Source organism: Herpailurus yagouaroundi, unplaced genomic scaffold (genome assembly GCF_014898765.1).
Source record: "Herpailurus yagouaroundi ecotype Mexico unplaced genomic scaffold, PumYag 180, whole genome shotgun sequence".
Classification (NCBI taxonomy): Eukaryota; Metazoa; Chordata; class Mammalia; order Carnivora; family Felidae; genus Herpailurus; species Herpailurus yagouaroundi.
Window position 1 is genome coordinate 17,924,757 of NW_024412411.1, and position 22,802 is coordinate 17,947,558.

At 37.0% G+C, this 22,802-nt stretch overlaps 1 protein-coding gene across 5 annotated transcripts in view; it reads right to left on the minus strand.

Annotated features, from left to right (window-relative positions):
- The window catches only part of NOX4 (NADPH oxidase 4), a 170,991-nt gene that overhangs the window by 39,111 nt on the left and 109,078 nt on the right, over positions 1–22,802 (minus strand). For all 5 annotated transcript variants that reach the window (XM_040489588.1, XM_040489587.1, XM_040489586.1 and 2 more), the window contains one exon: positions 14,194–14,275. In XM_040489588.1, the coding sequence (XP_040345522.1) occupies positions 14,194–14,275 (82 nt within the window). The remainder of the gene's footprint in view (positions 1–14,193; positions 14,276–22,802) is intronic.

Below are 22,802 nucleotides of genomic sequence, written 5' to 3' on the forward strand. Positions count from 1 at the left end.
TAACTCCCTTTACACACAGAAATATTTTTACCTTAAAGTCGATTTTATCTGAAATAATTTTGCTTTGATTAGAATTTCTCTACCACATTCCTCACCTTCTTTACTTTCAGCCTTTCTTTATCTTTCTGTTTTGAGCAAATCTCTTGAAAACTGCCTACTGCTCTATTATTCCAGTCTTGCAGCCTTTTCTTTGAACTGTAGAACTGAGTTCAGTTAAGGCGAGCCACTTAACAACAGTGTCATCTCGTCCTGTTTATCTGTCTCTCTTTGACTATTTCTTCCCCTCCCTTCCTTCCTTGACTACTTTTATATTGTTAGTCTCTGCTTTCAGTTTTCCGTAAGTAAATTATAATGTTTCACATGATGAATTTATTTTTATGATGTTGCTTGGGATTTACTAGTATCTCTGAATTTGAGCTATTTTTTCTTCAAATATATAGCCTATATTCTTTCTTTTTCCCCTTCCTAATGGAAGGCTAATATAAAGAAATGCAGGAACTTCTCCCTCCATCCACTATTTCTTAAGCCTTTCTTTCCTACTGTCCATATCTGTGTCTCTTTATGCCACATTCTTGATAATTATTTCAGTTCTATTTGACAATCTATGGTTGTGTTAATCTGCTAAGTTTATGATATTCTATCTTTCATTTGTAGAGGCTCTATTGGCCCCCTTTCCAGGCTGCCTTGAGAAGTTTGATTGTCTTTTGTCTCTTAATCATTATTCTAATGCTCTGGTTTTATTCTTTTAGATATACTAAGCATTTGTTTTATACTTTTTGAATACAAAATTTCTATTAAAATATACTCATGGTATTTTTTCCCCTCATTTTTAAAACTATGAGCTCATATTCCTTGGTGTCTTGTATAGAGGAATCCTTTGGAGATTAAAATGTGTCCCCCAAAGAGGATTTTCATTTTTCTCTACCAGATAACAGGAGGATGCCATGAATTTACAATCACTCTAAATTTCTGTCTCTGGGTTTATTGGGCTACATACATATTATGATTTCACTGTTCCAATCCAAGCAAGATGGAATGTATGGTCACTAAGTATTGGGGAAGAATTTTTTTTTAATTCTTCTCAGAGCCAAGGACAAAGTGAGTCAATCATCCTCACTATCCCCTTCTGTATATCAGGCTATTTAATCTCTACTTAATACACTGAGAATGGATTCTAGGCCATTTGCAGGGGTCTCTGATTCACTCTCCTACCCTCCTCAGGGCCCAGACCTCATCTCTTGTCCATCAACATAAGCCCATTGAAACCAGCTCTAACATTTGGGGCTATATAGATAGACACATTGGTAAGAGCAAATATGAGCTCAAGTACTCACTTCACTTACTAGTCTAGATAGCAACTTCTTATGGTTTATGACCCAGAGCAATGTCATTCATTCATGTTCCACCATCTCAAACATGCATTAAAAACTATTTGAGTGTGTGTGTGTGTGTGTGTGTATATGTGTGCGTGCACGCGCGCGTGTGTGTGTGTGTTAGGCAACATTTTTAGATTTTTTGCATGCTGTATTATCTAGTATGCTATATTTATTTTTCACTCTTAAGTACACACACACACACACACACACACACACACACACACACACATACACACATGTAGATGAATCCTTACTATTAAACTTAGTCCCTATAGAAAATTAAGGAGAAATGTTTTTTCTCTTTTTATTTTGTTTTATGTATTGGCTAATGTAGGCTTGATCTGCTGGAATGCAACTTGAAACTTCTATTCATATGCAAAAAACAGTTAAAATTGGGGCGCCTGGGTGGCGCAGTCGGTTAAGCGTCCGACTTCAGCCAGGTCACGATCTCGCGGTCCGTGAGTTCGAGCCCCGCGTCAGGCTCTGGGCTGATGGCTCGGAGCCTGGAGCCTGTTTCCGATTCTGTGTCTCCCTCTCTCTCTGCCCCTCCCCCGTTCATGCTCTGTCTCTCTCTGTCCCCAAAATAAATAAACGTTGAAAAAAAAAAAAAACAGTTAAAATAACATTAAAGAAAAGCCAGCAAACTGTTCAACTGTTCAAACACTAGTACTTAACTGGAAACATGAATTACAAGCTGACCAATCCCTACTAAATTTTCAAGTGTAACATCTAGGCAAATTTCACACCCCACTCTAACATATATTTAAACACAGCTGTAACCCTCACTAAAATAAAATTTCCTCTGAAAGCTTTTAGAGGGAATATAGTCAGTAAAATAAACACCCTTTAAGATTGAGTTTAGATTTTAGACTTTTGTACTACAATCAGCTTTTCCAACCAAGAGTCCTATTTTATAAATTTTATTTAATTTGAACTGTTTTTTATTTAGATAATAATGAATTCTTTATTTCTTGTCAACTTCTATGGCTTCAGGCTCAAATATTTTACAATTTTTTTTGTCAGACAAGTCATTCCATCATTTTCCTGTCTCTCCTTTTCCTACATGGCTACTGATCTTCCTGCTGAAAGCTAGGTGTAGAGAAAGCTTTTCTCTTAATTGCTGGCTAACTTTAGTTTCTTTAAGCTTTCATACCTGAGATTATATTTTGTTTTGGCTATTTCCTTTCCATTAGTTTAGAGAGAGCTCGATTTAATTAGGAAATAGACCATGGCTTCTACTGTATTATGCATCTTGCTGTCTTCAAAGCCAAAAAGAAAAAAAAAAAAAAAGGAGAGAGAGAGACAGAGGAGAGAGAGAGTGGGGGTGGGTGGGGCAGAAAAGGTGGGACAAATAAGCAAAATAATGTTGCAGAATGTAATTCAGTATAAATGAACCAAAGTCTTTCATTCAAATGAAAAGATTGTCAAGCTGCAATAAAAAAAACAAAAAACAAAAAACAAAAAACAAAACAAAAAAAAACAGAGCAACAGGTCTTTTCAAGAGATTCAAAAGATTAGGTGTCTTATATAAAACTTATACTTTGTATACTTTATACAAAGAAGTTGAAAGTTAAAGGGTAAAGTATAGGAAGGAAATTCTAGCAAAAGCAAAATAGTTGTAGTTACATTGATTTCAGATAAAATAGACTTTAAGGAAAAACATTACTATAGATATACTGTTGCTAATTACTAATAATCCAGCTATCTATGCTTTCAGATGTTTCCTTTGTCGTCAAAGACAGATGACTATGAGGAGGAAGACTCGTTTCTACTCTCTTCTCTCCTGCTTTGCATGCTGAGCATGTATCTCTTCCCTGGCAACAGATGTAGTAAAATGTGACTGAAGGGAATGAAAAGCCTTTCATTAGGCTGTGACTAAGATGATGTGGTTCGTTTCTCTTCAAAGTGTGGTTCTCAGATCAACAGCATCAATTTTACCAGATAACTTGTTAGAAAGAGAATTTAAGTCCCAACTTCAGATTTATTAAATCAGAATCTGTGTTTTACTAAGATTTCAGGGTGATTCACATGTATATTAAAGTCTGAAAAGCACTGCTCCTGTGCATCTTCCAGGGAACTGCATAATGTCAACAGTAAAGTGGGATTTCCCCTTTACTTTTATCGTGTATTCGGTGAACATTATCTTCTCTGAGAGTTTCTGAAAGTGATGAGCTAGTGATTTCAAGATCTGGAGCATAATGTCTACTATCTGAATATGAATATTTCCCAACATTGTATGATCAACAAGGAATGCTAATAAAATCACACATAACCCGTGACTTCAACATTACTAGGAGACAGGGAATATCTGTTATAGATATTCACTAAGTGATAAATAATCACTAAGCACTAACAGAAAAAAAAAAGTGGTTGAAATGGAAGAGAGGCAACTAATGTCCAAATTACAAACAACCATAGTCTCCAAAAACCAAACCAAACCACTACAATCGCACAGAACTAAAAAAATAAAGTCCAAGAAACTAAAAATTCAGGAATACCATCAATAAAATCTCACCCTATTAAGTTGCATGGCTTTGGTAATTAACTGTAATATTAGTAGATTTCACGAGTGTATGGATTTTAATGTCCTGCCTCAGCTTCCCCCGCCATCCTTTTTTCCTTTCCTAGGTGAACTCCAAAATGTTGATTTCAATGTTGAGACATTTACCAACTGCAACATTTTCCAGACAGAATGAAATAATCACTCTATTGCAAGAAGTTTAAGTCATTCTAGCTTCTATGCTTATTAAACAATTGATCAGAGATTCTTAGTAAACAAGAGGGAAATTATATAATTAATAAGTAAAACTGACAGAAGAAACAGGTGTAACAGGCAAAATACCACACATGGAAGTGGTTGGAAAACAATGAAACCCCATAAAAATAAAACATAATTTTCTAAGTACAGCCAGCCCTAGTGTCTAGACATTGCCAGATTTCTTCCTTTGGTTTTATCACTAACTCAGAAACCCAAGAAAACCAGGATACTGTGTTAAAATAGTGTAGCCCATTAGTTATCTCCAGTTGCCGGTAATTAGTAGGCACCAAACAAATATTTGTTGAAAGAAGTACTGAAAAAATAAAATCTGTTCAACATGTTCATTTGCCTTTAACTTCAAGACCACTATAGTCAAGTCCTCATTCACTGTGGGGGAGAATGCTCTTAGTAGGGTGAAATATTTTATTCTCAAAACTTCCACAGCAATATTTTTCAGTACAGAAATTTTAACAGTAAAAATCTGCCTTTCAAAATCCTAGTAGGAGGAAAAATACAACTTAAAAGAGTTATTCTGGAAAATTTAAGGAAGATAATAAAACTATGTTTTTAATATATAGTAACATAGAAAATTAGAATGTAGATTCTCAGATCTAGTTTAAATCATGGCTTTACCAGATGGTGGCTACATGACCTTGATCAAGTTACCTATCACTCTGTGCCTCAGTTACATCCTTTGTAAATAGACAGGGACCTAAATAATACATGTCTCACTGGTTATTGTGAGGATTAAATGAATTAATTCAGGCAAGGCAAAGGCCACTGGCTGTCTACCCTTTATCTCTTTTTCCTTCTTCATTCCTAACTCTTGGGTGGTGTTATAGTAATGTGCCCACTTAAAAAACAGTTTAGGATAACTAGGTATAAGAAGTTCTCGGTTGGGGTTCTGAGAAATTCCTTGAAAGGGAGGCCAACTCAGCCCTCATGCACCTTGCATGCACTCTGTTCTTCTTCCTTCGGCCTGGAATGAGGATATGGTGGCTGAAGCTGAGAAGTCCTCTTGCAACCATGAGAGCGAACGGGAGGAGAGGTACAGACACCTCAGATGTGAGGTGCTGACAATGAACACATTCCAGCCACCAATTATCTTGGTACTTCCTGTTACATGAGAACAATAAGCCCTCATCATTTTAAGCTACATTTCTATTTTATGTAGCTGGATGGGAATACACCTGATCAGCTTTTAACACTGTTCCTGGACACGGTAAGCATTTGACAAACGTTAGATATTATTATTAATAATAATAAAGGGTTGTAATTCACATCCATTTAATGCTAATTTAAATGTACATTTTTGGAAAATTATTTTCCTTTCTTATCTGTATCTGATTAGCTTTCACTTTAAATAAAAAGTTCTTCTAATGAAAAAAAAAATCAAAAACTATCCCAGACTCTTAGCTCCAAATCCTAAAATGAGGTGTACTAACAACAGATACTCTTTATTGAACATTTAATTTAATCCAGGGCCTACACTTGTTCTATATACAGCTCCCCTCCTAATCCACATGATAGCTTTCTCAGGAGGTATAACCTCCCCTTTTGCTGGACCAGGAACTAAAGCTCAAAAATGTTAAGTAATTTTCCCGAGGCAGGAAAGACTTATTCAGTTCCTTTTGAGTCTGATTCCAAAGCTCATTTCCTTAATGATCACATGTTAATTTATTACAGTAATAAATTATTTTGGTTAGGGATAAAACAAAAAGGCAAATAAAGTCTGAAAAGGGCACACTGTGCCAAGGAACTTCTGGAAAATCCTGCTTTGCAGGCTGGAAGGGTTCGGGGTCATCCTTCATATAACAATTCTTTCTTTATCTGGGAAAAAGATGAATGTCTCTGTTTCTCTGGAGAGGATGGTTTTGGAATTTTAGACCATTCTACTCCCAGGAGATAATCATATCAGTAAAAACAACTAGAAGTGAGAGGGTGTTAAAAACGCTGAAACAGTATTTAAAATCTATCTTGCTCTAATGGTTCTCGAACATTAGTGTGCATCAGAATTTCCTAGAAGGTTTATTAAAAACACAGGGCTGGGTTCCACTCCCAGATTTTCAGAGTCAGTAAATCAGGGCTAACATCTGAGATTTTTATTTCTAACATTGTCCCATGTGACATTGATGTTGCCGGTAGAGCAGATAAGGAGGATAGGGAGTGAGCTGGGGCAGGTGGTGATTTTAAATATGTTGATCAGGGTAGGCCCTTAACATCTATGTCAGTTAAGACTTGGTGGGATTGATAGGTGATGGCCCACATTGTTTGGACTTTAGGAACAACTTAAGGAAAGACACTTCACCAGCAGCGGGTTAAGAAATCTCTACTTCATGTGTGATTTTTTTACCTAATTCAATCACGTATAAATAAAAGCAACACTGTTTAAAAAACCACTTTGACTGATGTTTGTTTCTTGAAAGTCTGAATTATTCAATGAGGTCTTACGAATAGAAGCCATTAATTAATTTAGGGTTTGCAAAGAGAAAAATTCTGACAAGGAATTCTAACAAACAGATATATTATTAAAATTATACCACCACAAACCATTATGACTTGATAAGTTTAATATAAGGCTTTTTTTTAAGTTTATTTATTTTTTGAGGGGGGCGGGTGAAGAGACATAATCCCAACCAGGCTCTGCGCTAACAGCACTAATATAAGGCTGCTTTAAAATTCACCTAATCTAGGGGACCCTGAGTAGCTCGGTCTGTTAAGTGTCCAACTCTTGATATTGGCTCAGGTCATGACCTCACAGTTTGTGGGTTCGAGCTCCAAATAGGGTTCTCTGATGTCAGCACAGAATCTGCTTGGGATTCTCTGTGTCCCTCTCTCTCTGCCCCTCCCCCATTCTCTCTTAAAAATAAACACTTAAAAAATGAATAAATAAGATAAAATTCACCTAATCTATAGAATTCATAAACAGCATCTGAAATCATGGTTTAACTCTGATGACACCACCCTCTTGTAGAGCTAAGAATATTGTTAATGAGCTAGAAATCACTTTATGAAAAAAGGAGGTAGTTCCATTCCAAGGAAGTTAAGGTGGGAATTTAAGATTTGTAACAAAAGAAGAACTTCAGGCCACTCTCTCTCTCACCTGACAGACAATCTCTGAGTCAAAACAAACAAACCAATGAACAGTAATCTCAGAAGCTAAAAATACCTAGAAATACCTAGGGTCTGAGAAGATACATGATAGCAGAGAGTGCAGGACGGGGCAGAACAACGTAAGTAGACAGCTCGCAAAGGCGCTAGATAGAAAAGCACACATGCGTACTTTATCCCCTAGAAACTGTTTACGTTCTCAGCTCGTTTTGGGATTTGGGCTGTCTGGCCTCCCAGCTGCAGGTTCCTCTTGGCCCTATCCTTGATCCCCTCCCTGAGTCCGGATAAGCTCATCTCTCACTCAGCACTGAGGTATCCTTGCTGCCTTCCCACTAGCCTTGCACTAACATAATTTCTTGACTTATCACATGTCTGGGCCAGTCTTCCCAATTTCAGCACTGCCTCAGTTTTTGTAGGGTTGTTTGTAGGGTTTGGCGGTCCACTTTGCTTCTGCAATCCTGACAGCAGGGTTTCTAAGCGTGACTGTCAGCCCAGGGGCTGGGACCTACTTCCAGCTTAATTCTGACATCTCGCTTGCCTACCTTTGCGAGTATCAAATGAACTGAGGATCCTCATTACTGCATTCCATACTCTAGTCAGAATATCAACTTGTTAGATCTCTTGCCAGATGGGTATTGGCATATCACCCACTACACAAAAGAAAACCTAAGTGCAGGGATGAGAAGATGAGAAACAATAATCCTTTAGGGAAAGGCAAGACTAAAATGTTAGGCATAGCTGTACTTGTGGAAGCTGTACACAGTTGCCTTTGTCAGAACAATGGGTGCCTTCTGGCAGGATCCAGACTGAAGACACTAAGGCAGGCCATGTGGTAGGAACTTTCCCCCACCCTGAGTTAAGGCATAGCTTCGAGAAAAGGCAGAAGAGAGCTGAGAATGAGGACTGGTGGAGAGAATCTGCATTTGCAAGGTACTTTGTATTATTTTATTGAACTGTCACAAAGTCTTACAGAGTAGAATTATGCCAGGCACTGTGCATTCCTCAAAGCAATATTAGAGAGAAGCTACTTGTGAAATAATAACAAATATTGATTTTGGTCTCTGCCCCTGGCTCCCAACACAGAGCTCCTAAATCTCTTGGAATTTCCTGGGTGATGGGAACCTATTTTTTTCTAATGAGGTGCCTCTTGGTAGGCTCGTGGAAGGGGGCTACTAGTCACCACAAGCACCAGGCCATGATTAAAATCTTGGAATGTTCAGCTCTACCCTATATTTTCTGGAGAGAGAAGCTGAGCAGGAAATGAAGTTAATAATCAATCATGCCTCTGTGATGAAACCTCCATAAACTCCAATGCTGTGGGGTTCAGAGAGCTTCCAGGTTGGTGAACACATCTACAGTCTAGGGAGGGTGGTGCAGCTCGACTCTATGGTGACAGAAGCTCCTGGACTCAAGACCCTTCTAGACCTTGCCCGATGTATCTCTTCATCTGGCTGTTCATGTTCATCTGTGTCCTTTATCATATTCTTTACTACATAGTAAATCCATAAAGTATTTCTGGGTTCTGTAAGCTGTTCTTGCAAATGATTAAATCTGAGGAGAAGGTCATGGGAATTTCTGATTTGTAGCCAATTTGGATAGAGATTGTGGGTACACTGGGGACCTACTACCTGCTGTTGGCATTAGAAATGAGGGTGGACATTCATATGGGAAAGGGGTCTATACTAACTCTGGTTAGTGTCTGAACTGAATTGAATGTAGGACACCCAGCTGGTATTGAAGAATTGGTTGGTGTGGGAAAAACCACACCCTACATATGGTGTCTGAAGAATTGTATGTGAGAGTAAAAGAAATAGGGAGTTTTTCCTATGGTACCATTATTACCTCCATTTGAAACAGAAACCAAAAAAAAAAAAAAAAAATGCTCAGAGAGACCTGCCACTTGTCCCCAGTCATGGGACCATGAATCCAGGATGTGATCCAAGTGAAAATGCTTGAAACCCTTCTTTGAACTCCTTCTTCTCCCTGCCCCTCCCCTTCAGTTTTCATCCTCCTGCCCTTTGTCCAGTAGTCATGACATTCTTGTCATGTGCCTCCGGAAATCCTGAGATATCTACCTGCTTTTCCCTGTTACTATCACCACAAAATTGATCCTTTCTCATTGATTTCCTGAATATAAAATTATCAACTAGCTAGTGTGCTAGCCCTCATGTCCTCATGTACCTCATGTCCCTCTCTGGCTCCATGGTAAACTATGAAAATGTGAATCTAATGATTTTGCTCCTTTGCTTAAAGATCTTTTATGATGTTCCATTGTCTTCACAACAAAGTCCAAGCTCCTGTAAATGACCATCCAGCTCCTTCATGGAGTGGTCCCTGCCCTCATTTCTCCTTACACCCCAGCCCTTCAGTGTGTTTACACAAACTGTATATGTGTGCACGTACACACACTGTATACATGTGCACACATATTGTATACATGTGCGCTGAAGGTGATCAATGAACAACCCACTTCCATGGCTCTATATGCTGTTATGCACCTCTTCATCTGGCTCCATACCATTTGTCAAGACTTTACTCAAAGGGAAAATTAAACATCGCATGAATTACCTAGATAGGAAGACACTTTCTCTTCTCTTCTTCCACTGAATTTAGTGCATTGATCTGTAACTATGGGCCTTTCCATTAAAGTCTGATTCTGCCTTTTCCTCACTAGACCCTAGGTCCCTCAAAGCCACATGCTATGTCCTTATTATTTTTGTATTCTCAGTAACTGTGACTGCCTCTAGTGCACAGTAATTGTTCAATAAATATTTGAAGGATGGATTAAGGGAAAAGTGGAGAGAAGAATGAATGAGAGACACTATGGCACAATTAGGTATAATTTAGGGACCAGGCAGACCTTGTGTTTGGGACCCAGCTCTTTCATATGACTTTGGATAAGTCACTTCATCCTCATTTAAATAAACAGATGAAATCTGGAAAAGTCTTCTGAGGCTTCGCAGTTTAAGTGTATCACATGATATCACCATTTGAAGCCATTTTTAAGCAGTCCATTAGAAATGGTAAGGCATTGCTTTTATTGTCTAAATAATGAAGGTTATCCTGTGGTAGTAAACCACATCAAAGGGGAATAGTTCTGAATTTTATCGTAAATAATATTCCTTTCTCTTAATAATTATGAAATCCAGAGAACTTGATCTTCATGAGAACCAAATAAAGATATGTAACATTTTATTCCTACATTTTCACAGTATTTTTATGCACATTCTGGTTAAACTTCCAGAGTCATTGGATCATGTTTTGCTGGCCTAATTGCTAAAATGGTTGCAAGTCATTTGTGAGTAAAATTATTCCAAATGTCTTCCAATCGTTTTATGTCTCCAAGCTGCACCCATAAGGATATGAGTATTTATAGCTACTCGCTTGTTTAAATACATTATAAACCTAAATCCTTCAAAGTTAATGACAGTGACACCAAAGAAATGAGCAACAAACCTTATGTTTCATTATCCCCATTTCTTTCCTCTAACCTATGAATCAACATTTGTTTTGTACTGGGTATACATTCATTTTCTTCTTTTCATTCATCTGTTTCTTTTAAAAAAAAAATTTTTAATGTTTATTTTTGAGAAAGAGAGACACAGAGTGCAAGCAGGGGAGGGGCAGAGATAGAGGGAGACACAGAATCCCAAGCAGGCTTCGGAATCTAAGCTGTCAGCACAGAGCCAGATGCGGGGCTCGAACCCACGAACTGTGAGATCATGACATGAACCGAAGTTGGACGCTTAACTGACTAAGCCACTCAGGCACCCCTCACCTGTCTCTAACAATGGTCACACCTATTCATGCTCCAAGAATTTTCATGATGCAACATCTCCAAATACATCCTGATGAGAATGGATGTGCTGGGCTTTGGCAATAGGTCAAATGGAAGATCACAAATGTAAAAATGTGATGAATGAACAGTATTATATTTTGGAATAATGTTTCCCAGCAGGGAACATTTTTTTTTCCCTAATGGCTTTCCATTAAAACACACACACACACACACACACACACACACACACACACAAACACACACACTTCAAGAACTGGTCAGTTCTCTTCTTCACAAATATTTTTTCACTGAATAAAATGTACTCTTTTCCCTATTTCATTATCTGTTAGGTCATCTCTTGATAACAAGATGCTTAAGATTATAGGTACGATATGCTGACTGGAGATCCTACCCTCAATTCAATTACCACCATCCACTTATCAGCTTTTATTAACCAGGGCAGAGTGTGGATCACTAGAAGGTCAGCTACACTATGCTCTGCGAAAATCACCCTGTAACACTACACGATATAGGGCAAACAAGTTACTTCTTAAAACATATTTCAGCTTTTAAAACATGTCTCACTAATAGAGTCTGTATTTAGTGAGTCACTAAAACAAGTAGAAAAGTGAGGGGAAAAAAATCTTAGTAAACAGGTATACTGCATTATGAATGAAAGCAACAAATACTAATGGTCTGATTACATTTTCAGCTTTCTGGAAATTTTTGCATGTCACAAAATTACAAATTCCTTGACTTATTTGTTATCTTCAGTAACAAATAAATGATATTATATTTGCAAGTGAATACAAATGAGAGACTAAATGAGGATATTTAAAACCATGAATAATTCAAAAATAGTTTAAATTAGGTCTAGACATACACAAATCCCTGCCCACTTATATTTATTGAATGGCCCTTAGCACAATGGTCTCTTCTACCCCAGCATTCTTTACATGGGCATTACTACATGCCCAGAGTTTTTGTTCCTATGCTCTATTCTGGACCAATTTAATACTCCTCAGGCACAGCACAAATAGAATTCTATTATCCTTTCTCTGTTCTCAGCACCTCCTAAAATTCCACTGCCAAACTAGACATTATATGGGCAATGGGAGGATGCAGATGCTTAATATTCTATAACTTGAATAAACTAACTGTATTTAATCCAGAATTTTTTCATAAATGTTATTCAGACCCAGAAACCTTTAATTAGCATGCTTTCATTTGATAGTTCAGAAAACTGAAACTCATAAAGCTATTAAGTGGTCACCAAAGCAGTGCCTCACATCAGCAATAGTTTAGAAATATTAAATAAATAGTACTTCCCTAAATATTAGTAAGGGCAGGTTAACAGAAGTATCCTGTTATAAGATCAATGAACGATCTATTTCCCTAAGGTGTTTGGAAACATGCAATTCTAGTTAATTCTATATGTAATTTTAAACGAATAACACTTGCAGCTAGAATGAAGTATGTGTCAAGTTGAGTTCTAAGTATTTTTTCATTTATTAATTTATTCTATCTTCATAACACCCCTAAGTGGTAAGTATTATTATCTCACACCTTCCACACAGGTGGATCTGAGGCACAGAGGGTTAGGTGACCCAAGTCACAAAGTCAGCTGGTAAGACAGTCTGCTTCAGAGTCTGTACTCTTAATCACTACGACATGGGGTATGTGGCATCAGTGGATGACTTTTATTCTTCCAGTCCACAGATGCAAACAAAACAAAACGAAACAAAACAAAACAAGATTACCCTAAGGATTAAACACTGACAAAGGATTGCCACATGGCATCTCTGTTAAATATTAGCATGAATCACATCACTATCAGAAAAGTAATCTAACAGCAAAAGGATACATGTAAGAACATACAGCTAAGGAAACTTAGGGAAATAGCTGCAAACAGATTACCAACAGAGAAATGACTGTGATTCCCCTCTTCAAGCAAAAGTATCAGGCGGACAGTAAGCCTAAGAGGCAGAAGAACAGGCATCAGTGGCCTCTAAACAGCAGCTGGAGACAAAAACACTGACAGACATGTGTCAATTCCTTCGGGTTCCTCTGTGCTCCCTGTCAACACGTATATGAAACACCATGTATGCATGGAAGGCTGTCCAGGCTTTTTGTCTGTCCCTGAGGAGGAACCCCAACAGAGGACTAGAAGATTATTACTTAAGATTAAATCTAGATTAATATCAAAGACAAATAACAGGTAATTTGGATTCTGTATTTAATTTTGTTATCAGAGTTAAAGAAATACTATCAAAGCTAAGTATTAGAGGAAAAAATTATTCTAGAAAGTGAAATTCAGTGGATACTTGAAAACACTGCCAAACCAAAGAATGAGTCATTTATCATATTGATTGGCTTTGATGAAATATATATAAATCAAGCTCTAATTCTTTAACTTGGTGAGCTTCCTTTTCTATATCAGATACCAGATTATTCACTCTCCAGCTTGTTGTATGGTAGCTAGTAAATACAATAAGACATTCATGAAGTAGAAGGTGCACCGAGCTTCTACAGGAGGGATCAAGATACTAACATCCATCAGCTTTTAGGGAAAAGGATGCCTAATAAAAAAAAAAAAACAAAAAAAAAACCCTGCTACTTCCTTATTTTCTGGAAAGATGAAGGCATATTCCTTCAACCAATAAATAACCTTCTGGCATCTAAGAGAAGAAAGAGATTCCACTTCCCATAATTATCAAGATAGTAAAGAGGAATATACAGAAATTACTAAAATCATAGCTAACATGTGGGTTATTTGAAAACCACTTATTACAACATGAATGAATCCTTGCATTTAAAGGTTAGAAAACAGGAAACCAGATTGAGGGAACACCCATAAAATATCTGTTGCTACTGATACGGATTCAAGCAAAAAGAAGCACGGTCAGGCACCTATAAGACCAGGTAACTTACAGTCTGCACTCTGCACATGCTCCCAGTCACAGCTGGGCTGTACCACAAGCAAGCCTTTTTTTTCTGACCCAGCTGTGGGTTAAGACATTACAGTACAGGAGATGCCCTAATTAATTAGGTTAGGGTATTCTAGCTTTTTCAGAAATCCTTAGAAAGAAAACATTGTTTTTTACCTCCCAAATCTCTCCCGTCACCACACCCCTTTCCTTCCCAAGATCCACTGAACTCCTAGTGCTTACTTGGGATAATTTCTAGATTGAATGAAGGGTAGAATCTCAGAGTCTTGACTAGATGGAGGAAGTAGTAAGTCTCGAAATCGTTCTGTCAAAAGAAAAATAAACATCAAGTTGTGAAAAAAATCATTCAAGAAAATAATGCCAAAATGAAATTATTACCTATTCTTTTAATTTGTCAATTATTTTGACTGCACATCTTTTATTAGAAATGTACCCACCATTTTATGTAGTACTAAAATATGTCTATTTTACTTTAATGACTCTCTTTTTATGATTAAGATATTGCAACAACTGCAAATACAAATATAAAAAGTACTCATCAGTGTAGACTAGCAAAATCTTATAATTGAAAGATTAGAAGAGATATTTATGACCAATAAATATACCTAGAAAATACACAATCTCATTAGTAACCTGGGAAGTGGCAATCAAAACTACATATGGATAGAAAGCATTCACATCATGTGGCATTAGATTGACAGAAATTAATCTCACAAGATGAAGTGTTAGAGAGGATGTGGATCAACATAAGCTCATATATTTCTGGTGGGAATGCAAACTGGTACAATAGCTTTGGAAAACAATTTGGGATTATCTTTTAAATTTAACCTCTGCACAACCTAAATGCCTATATTGCCATTCTGATGTATATACTTGCAGAAACGTTCACATAATGTCTTAGGCAGCAAGTAAAAGAACATTCATAGCAGTATTATTCATTACAACATAAAGACAAACCACTCAATTGCCCATCAACAGAAGAATTGACAATTTGTAGCATAGACACACAATGGAATATTAATTGAAGTGAAACAGAATGAATTCAGTTACAAATAAAAGCATAGTAAAATAGTGAGTGGAAAAAATACTAGTAGATTACATACAGAAGAATATCATATATTGAGTTAAAAAAACAACCAATGTATTGTTTACATATGTTATATATGAAAAAAAAAGCAGCCCAATAAAGAAAAGAATAATATACATAACCCAGGATAATGGTTATCTTTTAGAAGGGGTAAGAAGATGAAACAGAAAAGCAAAAGGTAGGTCATAATTGTTAATATTTAATATCTATGAATTACTGCATCATAAATGAATACATAAATGAATGCAGACCAGGGATAATCCAATGATGACACTGGCCCATGAACCAAAAATTTGATTAATAAAATTCTGTGCTTATGAAGTTCATAATGAAGGAAGGAGGGAAGGGAAAAGGAGGGAGAAAAGAGGGAGAGAAGAAGGTAAGAGAGAGGAGAGAGAGTAAGAAAATGGGAGCAAAAAAAAAAAAAGAGAGAAACGAGGAATGTAAGGAAGGATCTTCAGTTCTACTTTAGAAATAGTTGTACTGCACAGTTATCTGCCTTGCATAAAGTAGTCTATCACTCTGATACTAATCCCGTACTTCCAGAACTAGATACTCATTACCTCTAGTCTTTCCTATGGGAAGGCTTCCTTGATGCCTCCTCTTTTTTTTCTCTCCTCCTACAAAATCTGGAACAGATGGCCCTACTGTGTGTACTCTGAGTATACTCTGTGCTTACACTTACAGAATGTTTCATCCTACATTTCTAATGTTATGTGTAATTGTCTACACACCTCTCCTTCTCCCTCTAGAAGTATAGTGCCACCAGGATACAGAACATTATCTGGTACAGATTAAAATGTTAGGTAAATATTAGTTGAAATGATATTTCCACTTTTATTGCATAAAGAAAACTTCCCCAGTTAATCATAATGCCTTTTAGAAAAGCAAAACTGGTCATCTATCAATCATGAAAAGCAAGGGTACCAGACCTCCAGCCTTGAGAGGGTCACACCATCAGGCTGAGACAGAGTGCAAAGCTGAAACTCCAATCTGCAGTAAATCCATCTCTAACTGAAGGTGTGCAATTTCCACAAAATACTGAAAATCTGCAGTTGATGACAATCCCCACTTCCCAGTTACTGAAGAGCCAGATGTTAAACATTTGTGAACACAGTGTTTACAAAGTAGGCTGAGAAGCAGGATGTGGATTTTTCTTCATATTTATTGAAACACATTGAACCAGGTATTTAATTCGCCTCTATTTTCCTGCTTGTGTTCACCACTCTGACATTCGTACAGTGGACCTGGGGAGGGACTGAGAAAAGAGTCCACAGAAACAAAAAAGCACAATTTATTTTTCTTCTTCAAGTACACTTCCTCTTTGAGTTCATATTTTCAAAAATCAAATTATATTATTGACTTATCTACTGCAATTTTTAATGAACAGAATTAATGTTTATTTCAATGAAATGACTAGTAAATTCTTCTGATATGACCATTGTCTTTCAGTGCACTTTCCAATTTACTGTAGCATTTCATTAAATGAATGATTTGTAGTGTTTCTCCTTTTCCCTTTCCCCCCTCCATTTATCCCTTTCCCAAAACAGATCTTGAAAAATAAAGCCAAAACCCAACAGCAAACATGAACTTTATACCTCAAGTAAAGAACTGTTCAATCAAACAGCTACATTGAATATGATATATCCTTGGGTGCTAAAAATATAAATAAAAGTTTTACTGAATGATTCTCAAACTGATTTAAATGCAAAGAAAAATCAGAATTCCTAATGTAAACAACCATAACATAAAATAGCTGGAGGTTTTCTCTCTCACACACACACACACACACACACACACACACAATTTGATTGTAAATCTGAAGACAATCTCTAGAGATAACATATTGATAGGATTTAAAACACACACACACACACACACACACACACACACACACACACAGCAAAAGTAGCACGTAAGAGATTATTTACAAAGCCACCTGAACTATGAAATCTATAATGAATATTCCTATATTTGAAGCATCCTTTAATCTGAATATCATAAATGCAAACAATACCAAGCAAACATGAAGATCCTTCAAGTAGCTATCATGAATGTCAAAAAAAGTTCACATATACACAAATAGAAAATAGCAGCCTAAAACTACATCCTTTTAAAATGTTTATTTTTATCATTATATTCATAAATTTCAAAATATGACTAACTTTATCCCATAAATGTATGATTGTTCACTTTTTCTTTATGAGAATAAAAGTACACAATAAAAATTATCCTTAGAGGGGCACCTGGGCGGCTCAGTCGGTTGAGTGTCAGACTTCGGTTCAGGTCAGGATCTCATAGTTGGGGAGTTTGAGCCCCGCATTGGGGACTGTGCTGACAGCTCAGAGCCTGGAGCCTGTTTCAGATTCTGTGTCTCCCTCTCTCTGCCCCTTCCCCGCTCATGCTCTGTCTCTCTCTGTCTCTCAAAAATGAATAAACATTAAAAAGAAATTATCCTTAGAAAAATCCAAGTACGTGAAAAATTATTTAGAATTCTTACATTAGTCCTTCTTTACTCTCCTAGATTTCTGCCTATCAACTAATTAATTAGCAACCCATTGTTTATCAGACGCTGGGAAAAAGACCAAAACAGACGGATATTTCCTTTGTTAAGAAGCAAAATTTTTAAAATAATACTTCATTCTCTTGCAGCAAATGTCACACCAGATGAGCTGCTTTCTCAGGAGGCCCAAAGTCTATTTCTTAAGAAAATGACAGTTATGCAAACACTGGATCTCAGTCCTTCTATGAAGCTCTTAGAATAATTTCATTAAAGCCAATGAAAAGAATGAGAGGATTTTCTGAAAAATGGTACTTTGATGAGTTGACTAATGATGAAATGATGTCTGAACATGATTTTCTACCAGTCGGGGATATACTTTAATTAACATAAGCTTTTGTAGACTTTCACCCACTCCTCCCTTCTCCCAATCAACAGAATGATCCTGAGGCTATCAGATCTGGAGGGCATACTACACATGATTACACTGATTTGGGCTCTCTGGACAATCAATTGTGAGACAATACACTTAATTATTTAAAATCAAAGATGAGAAAAATAAAATAATCTTTCCAATCCTAACTCAAACTTTTGTACATTTATTGTGACTCAATTCTTTATTTTCCCTTTTGTGAACAACAGCCACTTTGTAATCCTCCCCAAACATAAGATGTAACAAATACAATAAGAATTCCCATAACAACAGGGGCGCCTGGGTGGTTCAGTTGGTTGAGCATCCAACTTCAGCTCAGGTCATGATCTCACAGTCCGTGGGTTGGAGCCCCACATCAGGCTCTGTGCTGACAGCTCAGAGCCTGGAGCCTGCTTCGGATTCTGTGTCTCCCTCTCCCTCTGCCCCTCCCCTGCTCATGCTCTGTCTCTCTCTGTCTCAAAAATAAAAATAAATACATTAAAAAAAAATTGAAAAAAAAAAAGAATTCCCATAACAACAAAAGACCAAAATGCAAACTCCTGAGATAAGAAAATAAAATCTCCCTGTCACAATAAGAAAAAGAAAAGAAAAGAAAAAGAAAAAGAAAGAAAGAAATTAAAGGCACAAAAGAAAACGAAAACATGATGCGATCCTTCTGTAACACAAAAGTCCTTTGCATCTAAAGATGTTATCATAGCCACCTAATTGGTATCTTCAATAAGAACCTAAGAAATAGCTGTTGTTTGCTGGAGGAACACTGTCAAAGTTTTACCATTTCCAAATCATGGTTTCTTTCCAGGTAATCCATTGTCCTTACCTTTGTTTCTCCATAGTCTCCACTATGGAAATGAGTATTTTAACTACTTCAAGTATTATGTTATCATGGGCAAGGAAAGAAACTCAAATAAAACATCTCTAAAGAGTGATAATGTTGCTCTAAAAAACCTGGTAAAAATTTACTGATATTTTTATTAATAGATATAAATTTTCTCCCTCTTCTTTTTCTTTTGAGAGAGAGAGAGAAAGAAAGATTATTAAGCAGGCTCCACATTTAGCATGGAGCCAACTCCTGGCCTGATCTCACAAACCTTGAGATCATGACCTGGGCCAAAATCAAGAGTCAGATGCTTAACCTACTAAACTACCCAGATGCCCCTCTCCTCTTTCTTTTAATGCTCATATTACACTTCATTTGCCAGTTTTAATTTTTTTTCTTCAATAAAAATTAAAATAAAATCCTTAAGGGATATTAAAGAGACTTGTTAAAGACTTAATCTTAGTTTTAAAAATAACTAGTATAACCTTTTGGGATGAGCACTGGGTGTTGTATGGAAACCAATTTGACAATAAATTTCATATTAAAAAAATAAAAATAAAAATAACTAGATAATGTAATGTAGTATCAGAAACCATAAGATAAATGTTGCAAGGAAACAGACATCATCCCCATGCTCTTTAGTATTCAAGCAAAATCCATAAATGATTACACCATAATATCACTATTATTTTACAAGGAAAACTGAAGATTATCTCATAATACAGGCAGTATTATCAATGAATATGCATTATACAGGGTAGACCAAAGAACAAATCTTCCTTTATAGTTTGCAGTACTTAGAAGCAACAAGTTATATTAGAAAAGATACCAGACTGGTTGTCAGAAAGTCTGAGTCCTCTATCTATTTCTGCCTCTATTCTTTTTTTTTTTTTTAATGTTTATTTATTTTTGAGACAGAGAGAGACAGAGTATGAACAGGGGAGGGTCAGAGAGAGAGGGAGACACAGATTCCAAAACAGGCTCCAGGCTCTGAGCCATCAGCACAGAGCCTGACTCGGGGCTTGAACTCACGGACCGTGAGATCATGACCTGAGCCGAAGTCCGACGCTTAACCGGCTGAGCCACCCAGGCACCCCTCTGCCTCTATTCTTAATCCCTTCTCTCAATACACAAATGAGTGAGATGAGTTCAGTGATTTTCAAACCACTTTTCAACTTCAGGTCCCTTAAAGAACATATGCTTCCGGAAGGGAATCTTACAGGGAGACATGAAGGGAATCTTACAGGGAGACATGAAGGGAATCTTACAGGGAGCTGTCTTGATTTACCTAGGTCGGTTCTGGTTATACTTGCTAGCATTCTGCTCAATTTAGTATTCATCTCAGAATCTTATTTTTAAATTAAATGTTACTAATAAAATATGCTAGGGATGCTGTGGTTGATACAGAGAAGCAACCCCCTCCTCCACATTCTGCTTCAGTGAAGTATCTGTCATCTGGTATTTGCTCCGGGGCTTCCCACCAGTTAGGCTAAGGTTTTGTAGAGTCTGCATGGTGGTTCAAGTTCTTCCTCAACCCAATCCCACATCCTTCCTTTTCCCTTCAGGGGTGCTGATCCCTAATAAACATTTTACATTCATAGATTACTTCTCAGACTCAGTTTCTGGTGAACCCAACCTGCAGCAGATGGCCTTGTTAGACCTCCACTTTGTGCGTAGAGCTTCTGCTATGTTTTCGGCTACCACTGGGTAAGATGCATGTGCACGTAGTTAGTTCAGAACAAATCAATTTCTTTCCAGCCCTTTCTAGAAGTAACCTAATTAACACCTTCATTACAAGTACAGATGCCCAATGTTAAAATGAAGTGCTCTCAGACACACATTCCTTGGGACAAATAACACCATTTAGTTGGGATGATAGTGGAAGAAGTAAGTACCCTGCAGGCCATGTGGTATACTAGCCTGTTGCACCAGACCCTGTGCTGTAGTCCGTGAGATACACACAGCCGTCAAGGTTTCAGGTGATGGTGTCGGTGGGAAATGCAGAAAGCTATAATTTAGGCTGATATGAAAATTATACAGGAACTAGAGTTAAATACTCCACCCTAAATTGTACTGAACAGCCTGAAAGCTCTTATTTTGTCCTTTATTATGAAGTATAGGAAATCATTTCAACAGTACTAAGCTAAAAAACATAATGATTAATAAAAAAGTAATCACTAAATTTACTGTACTTTTTCAGAAGAGTTGAACGTGTAACTTGAGCAAAATGTTTGTCAATATCTGCCACCCACCCAGGAGGCCATGACGATTTCATTGAACACATGAAAACAATCAAATCTGTTGACAGTGAATCAGCACCTACTTTACAAGTTACTCATTATTTTATGAAAACTATGCACAAGGATGATAATTTAACACATAAATATGTAGAAGGTCTAGTAGGTGATCAATGTTATGGGGAAAAAATAGCTTTACAGAAACTGGGATCTATTCAGGTGGCCTGGTCTCTGTGCATAATGGTGAATATAGATTGACAATTCATCAAAAGATATTGCTCAAAAACAAATCATTCATACATGGTAAGATGGGGAGGAGTGAGGAAAGAATATCTTCTAAGTGTCCACAAACCTCTTACACCTTCCTTTACACTCCTTCCATGGGTTGTGTAACTTAACATTCTCTATTACAAGGCAGCTTTTATATCCCAGGGGTCTCTAGCTCATATGCTCATAGGGAAAAATAGGTATTTATTTCAATTCCCTTTTTCTTTCCTATTTTTCCTCTCTCATATTCAATTTTCTGTTCTTTCTCTTTTTTTAATGAAAACAAGTCATTTCAATGAAAATTCCTCTTTCTCACTTCTCTATTTTCTACCCACCCCCTTTGACTGTATCATAAAAATGCAATAATAGTTCCAAAGGACATTCTTCTCTTTAGAAAGGGAATTGCAGGTAAGAAAATAAGCTGGCAAAGACCATGTTATGGTTAGTGAGGCCTTTAAACACATATATTTAACAATATTTATACAAACACAAAAGAATGGGGTCTAACTATTGGACTTCAAGAAGAAAACAATGGCATGAATGATGAAGTAAACTTAAGACAGACACACGATAAAACATGGGAAATGTTCCTTTCCACCTAAAAGCACAAAACATCATGAGTAAGAAAAATATAATATAAAAGAGGGAGGGAAGGAGATTATATAGCAAGGGTGTCTGACAGTGGATCAGTATGTTTATAGCAATCATGCATTCTGAAATTGGGGTGGAGTCAGGGACCACTGGGCCTATGGCGATACACACTGAAGTCAAAATTCCATTAAGTTCCCAACAGCCCTCTTAGTGGTCTGCTACAGTAATGTTTTGGTTCCTCAGGATATAGTGTCACCGTAGAGTCAATGTTTAGTTCCCCAAAGGTTGAATGCTCCCCTTTCACCCAGGCACTCACCCTGCCAAATCATAAGATCATTGTACAGTTTAATTTTGACAATTAAAAGGTCTTTTCTCAAAGGGACCTGACTATCCCTTTATTAAAGGGGTTCAAAATCTATGAACTGGCTCAAGTCTGGAAAGCGGAAGGACTGTACTTTGTAGAGAGATGATTCAGGTTATGCCTTTTTTTTGCCATAGGTTGCCCATCTATTTGAGTTCTAAGGATGCCATGGTCAGTTAGTCAATACCAAATATCTTACAAATCAATCGAATCAGAACATTGTTTCAGCCATCTTGAGTTTATAAGTTAAGTGTGGTCTTTTAGCCCCCGCCTCTCAGGGACCACATCATCTCCCCACTTCAATAATGGCCTCTCTCACTTATCACTCTTAGCCTAACAAAGAGTCACCATGGGAGTTTTTCAGGGTTCTAGATAGAGTGCCTATCACCAATGAATTTCCCAAAGCCACAGTGAAAAATATCCTTTACGGGACTTAAGGAGTTGATAAGCCATCATACATAAATAAATCTTCTCCAGCAGTGCAATTTCCCCAAGGTGCTGGATAACTTCATCTACAATATATGTAAGAAGTCTGTAA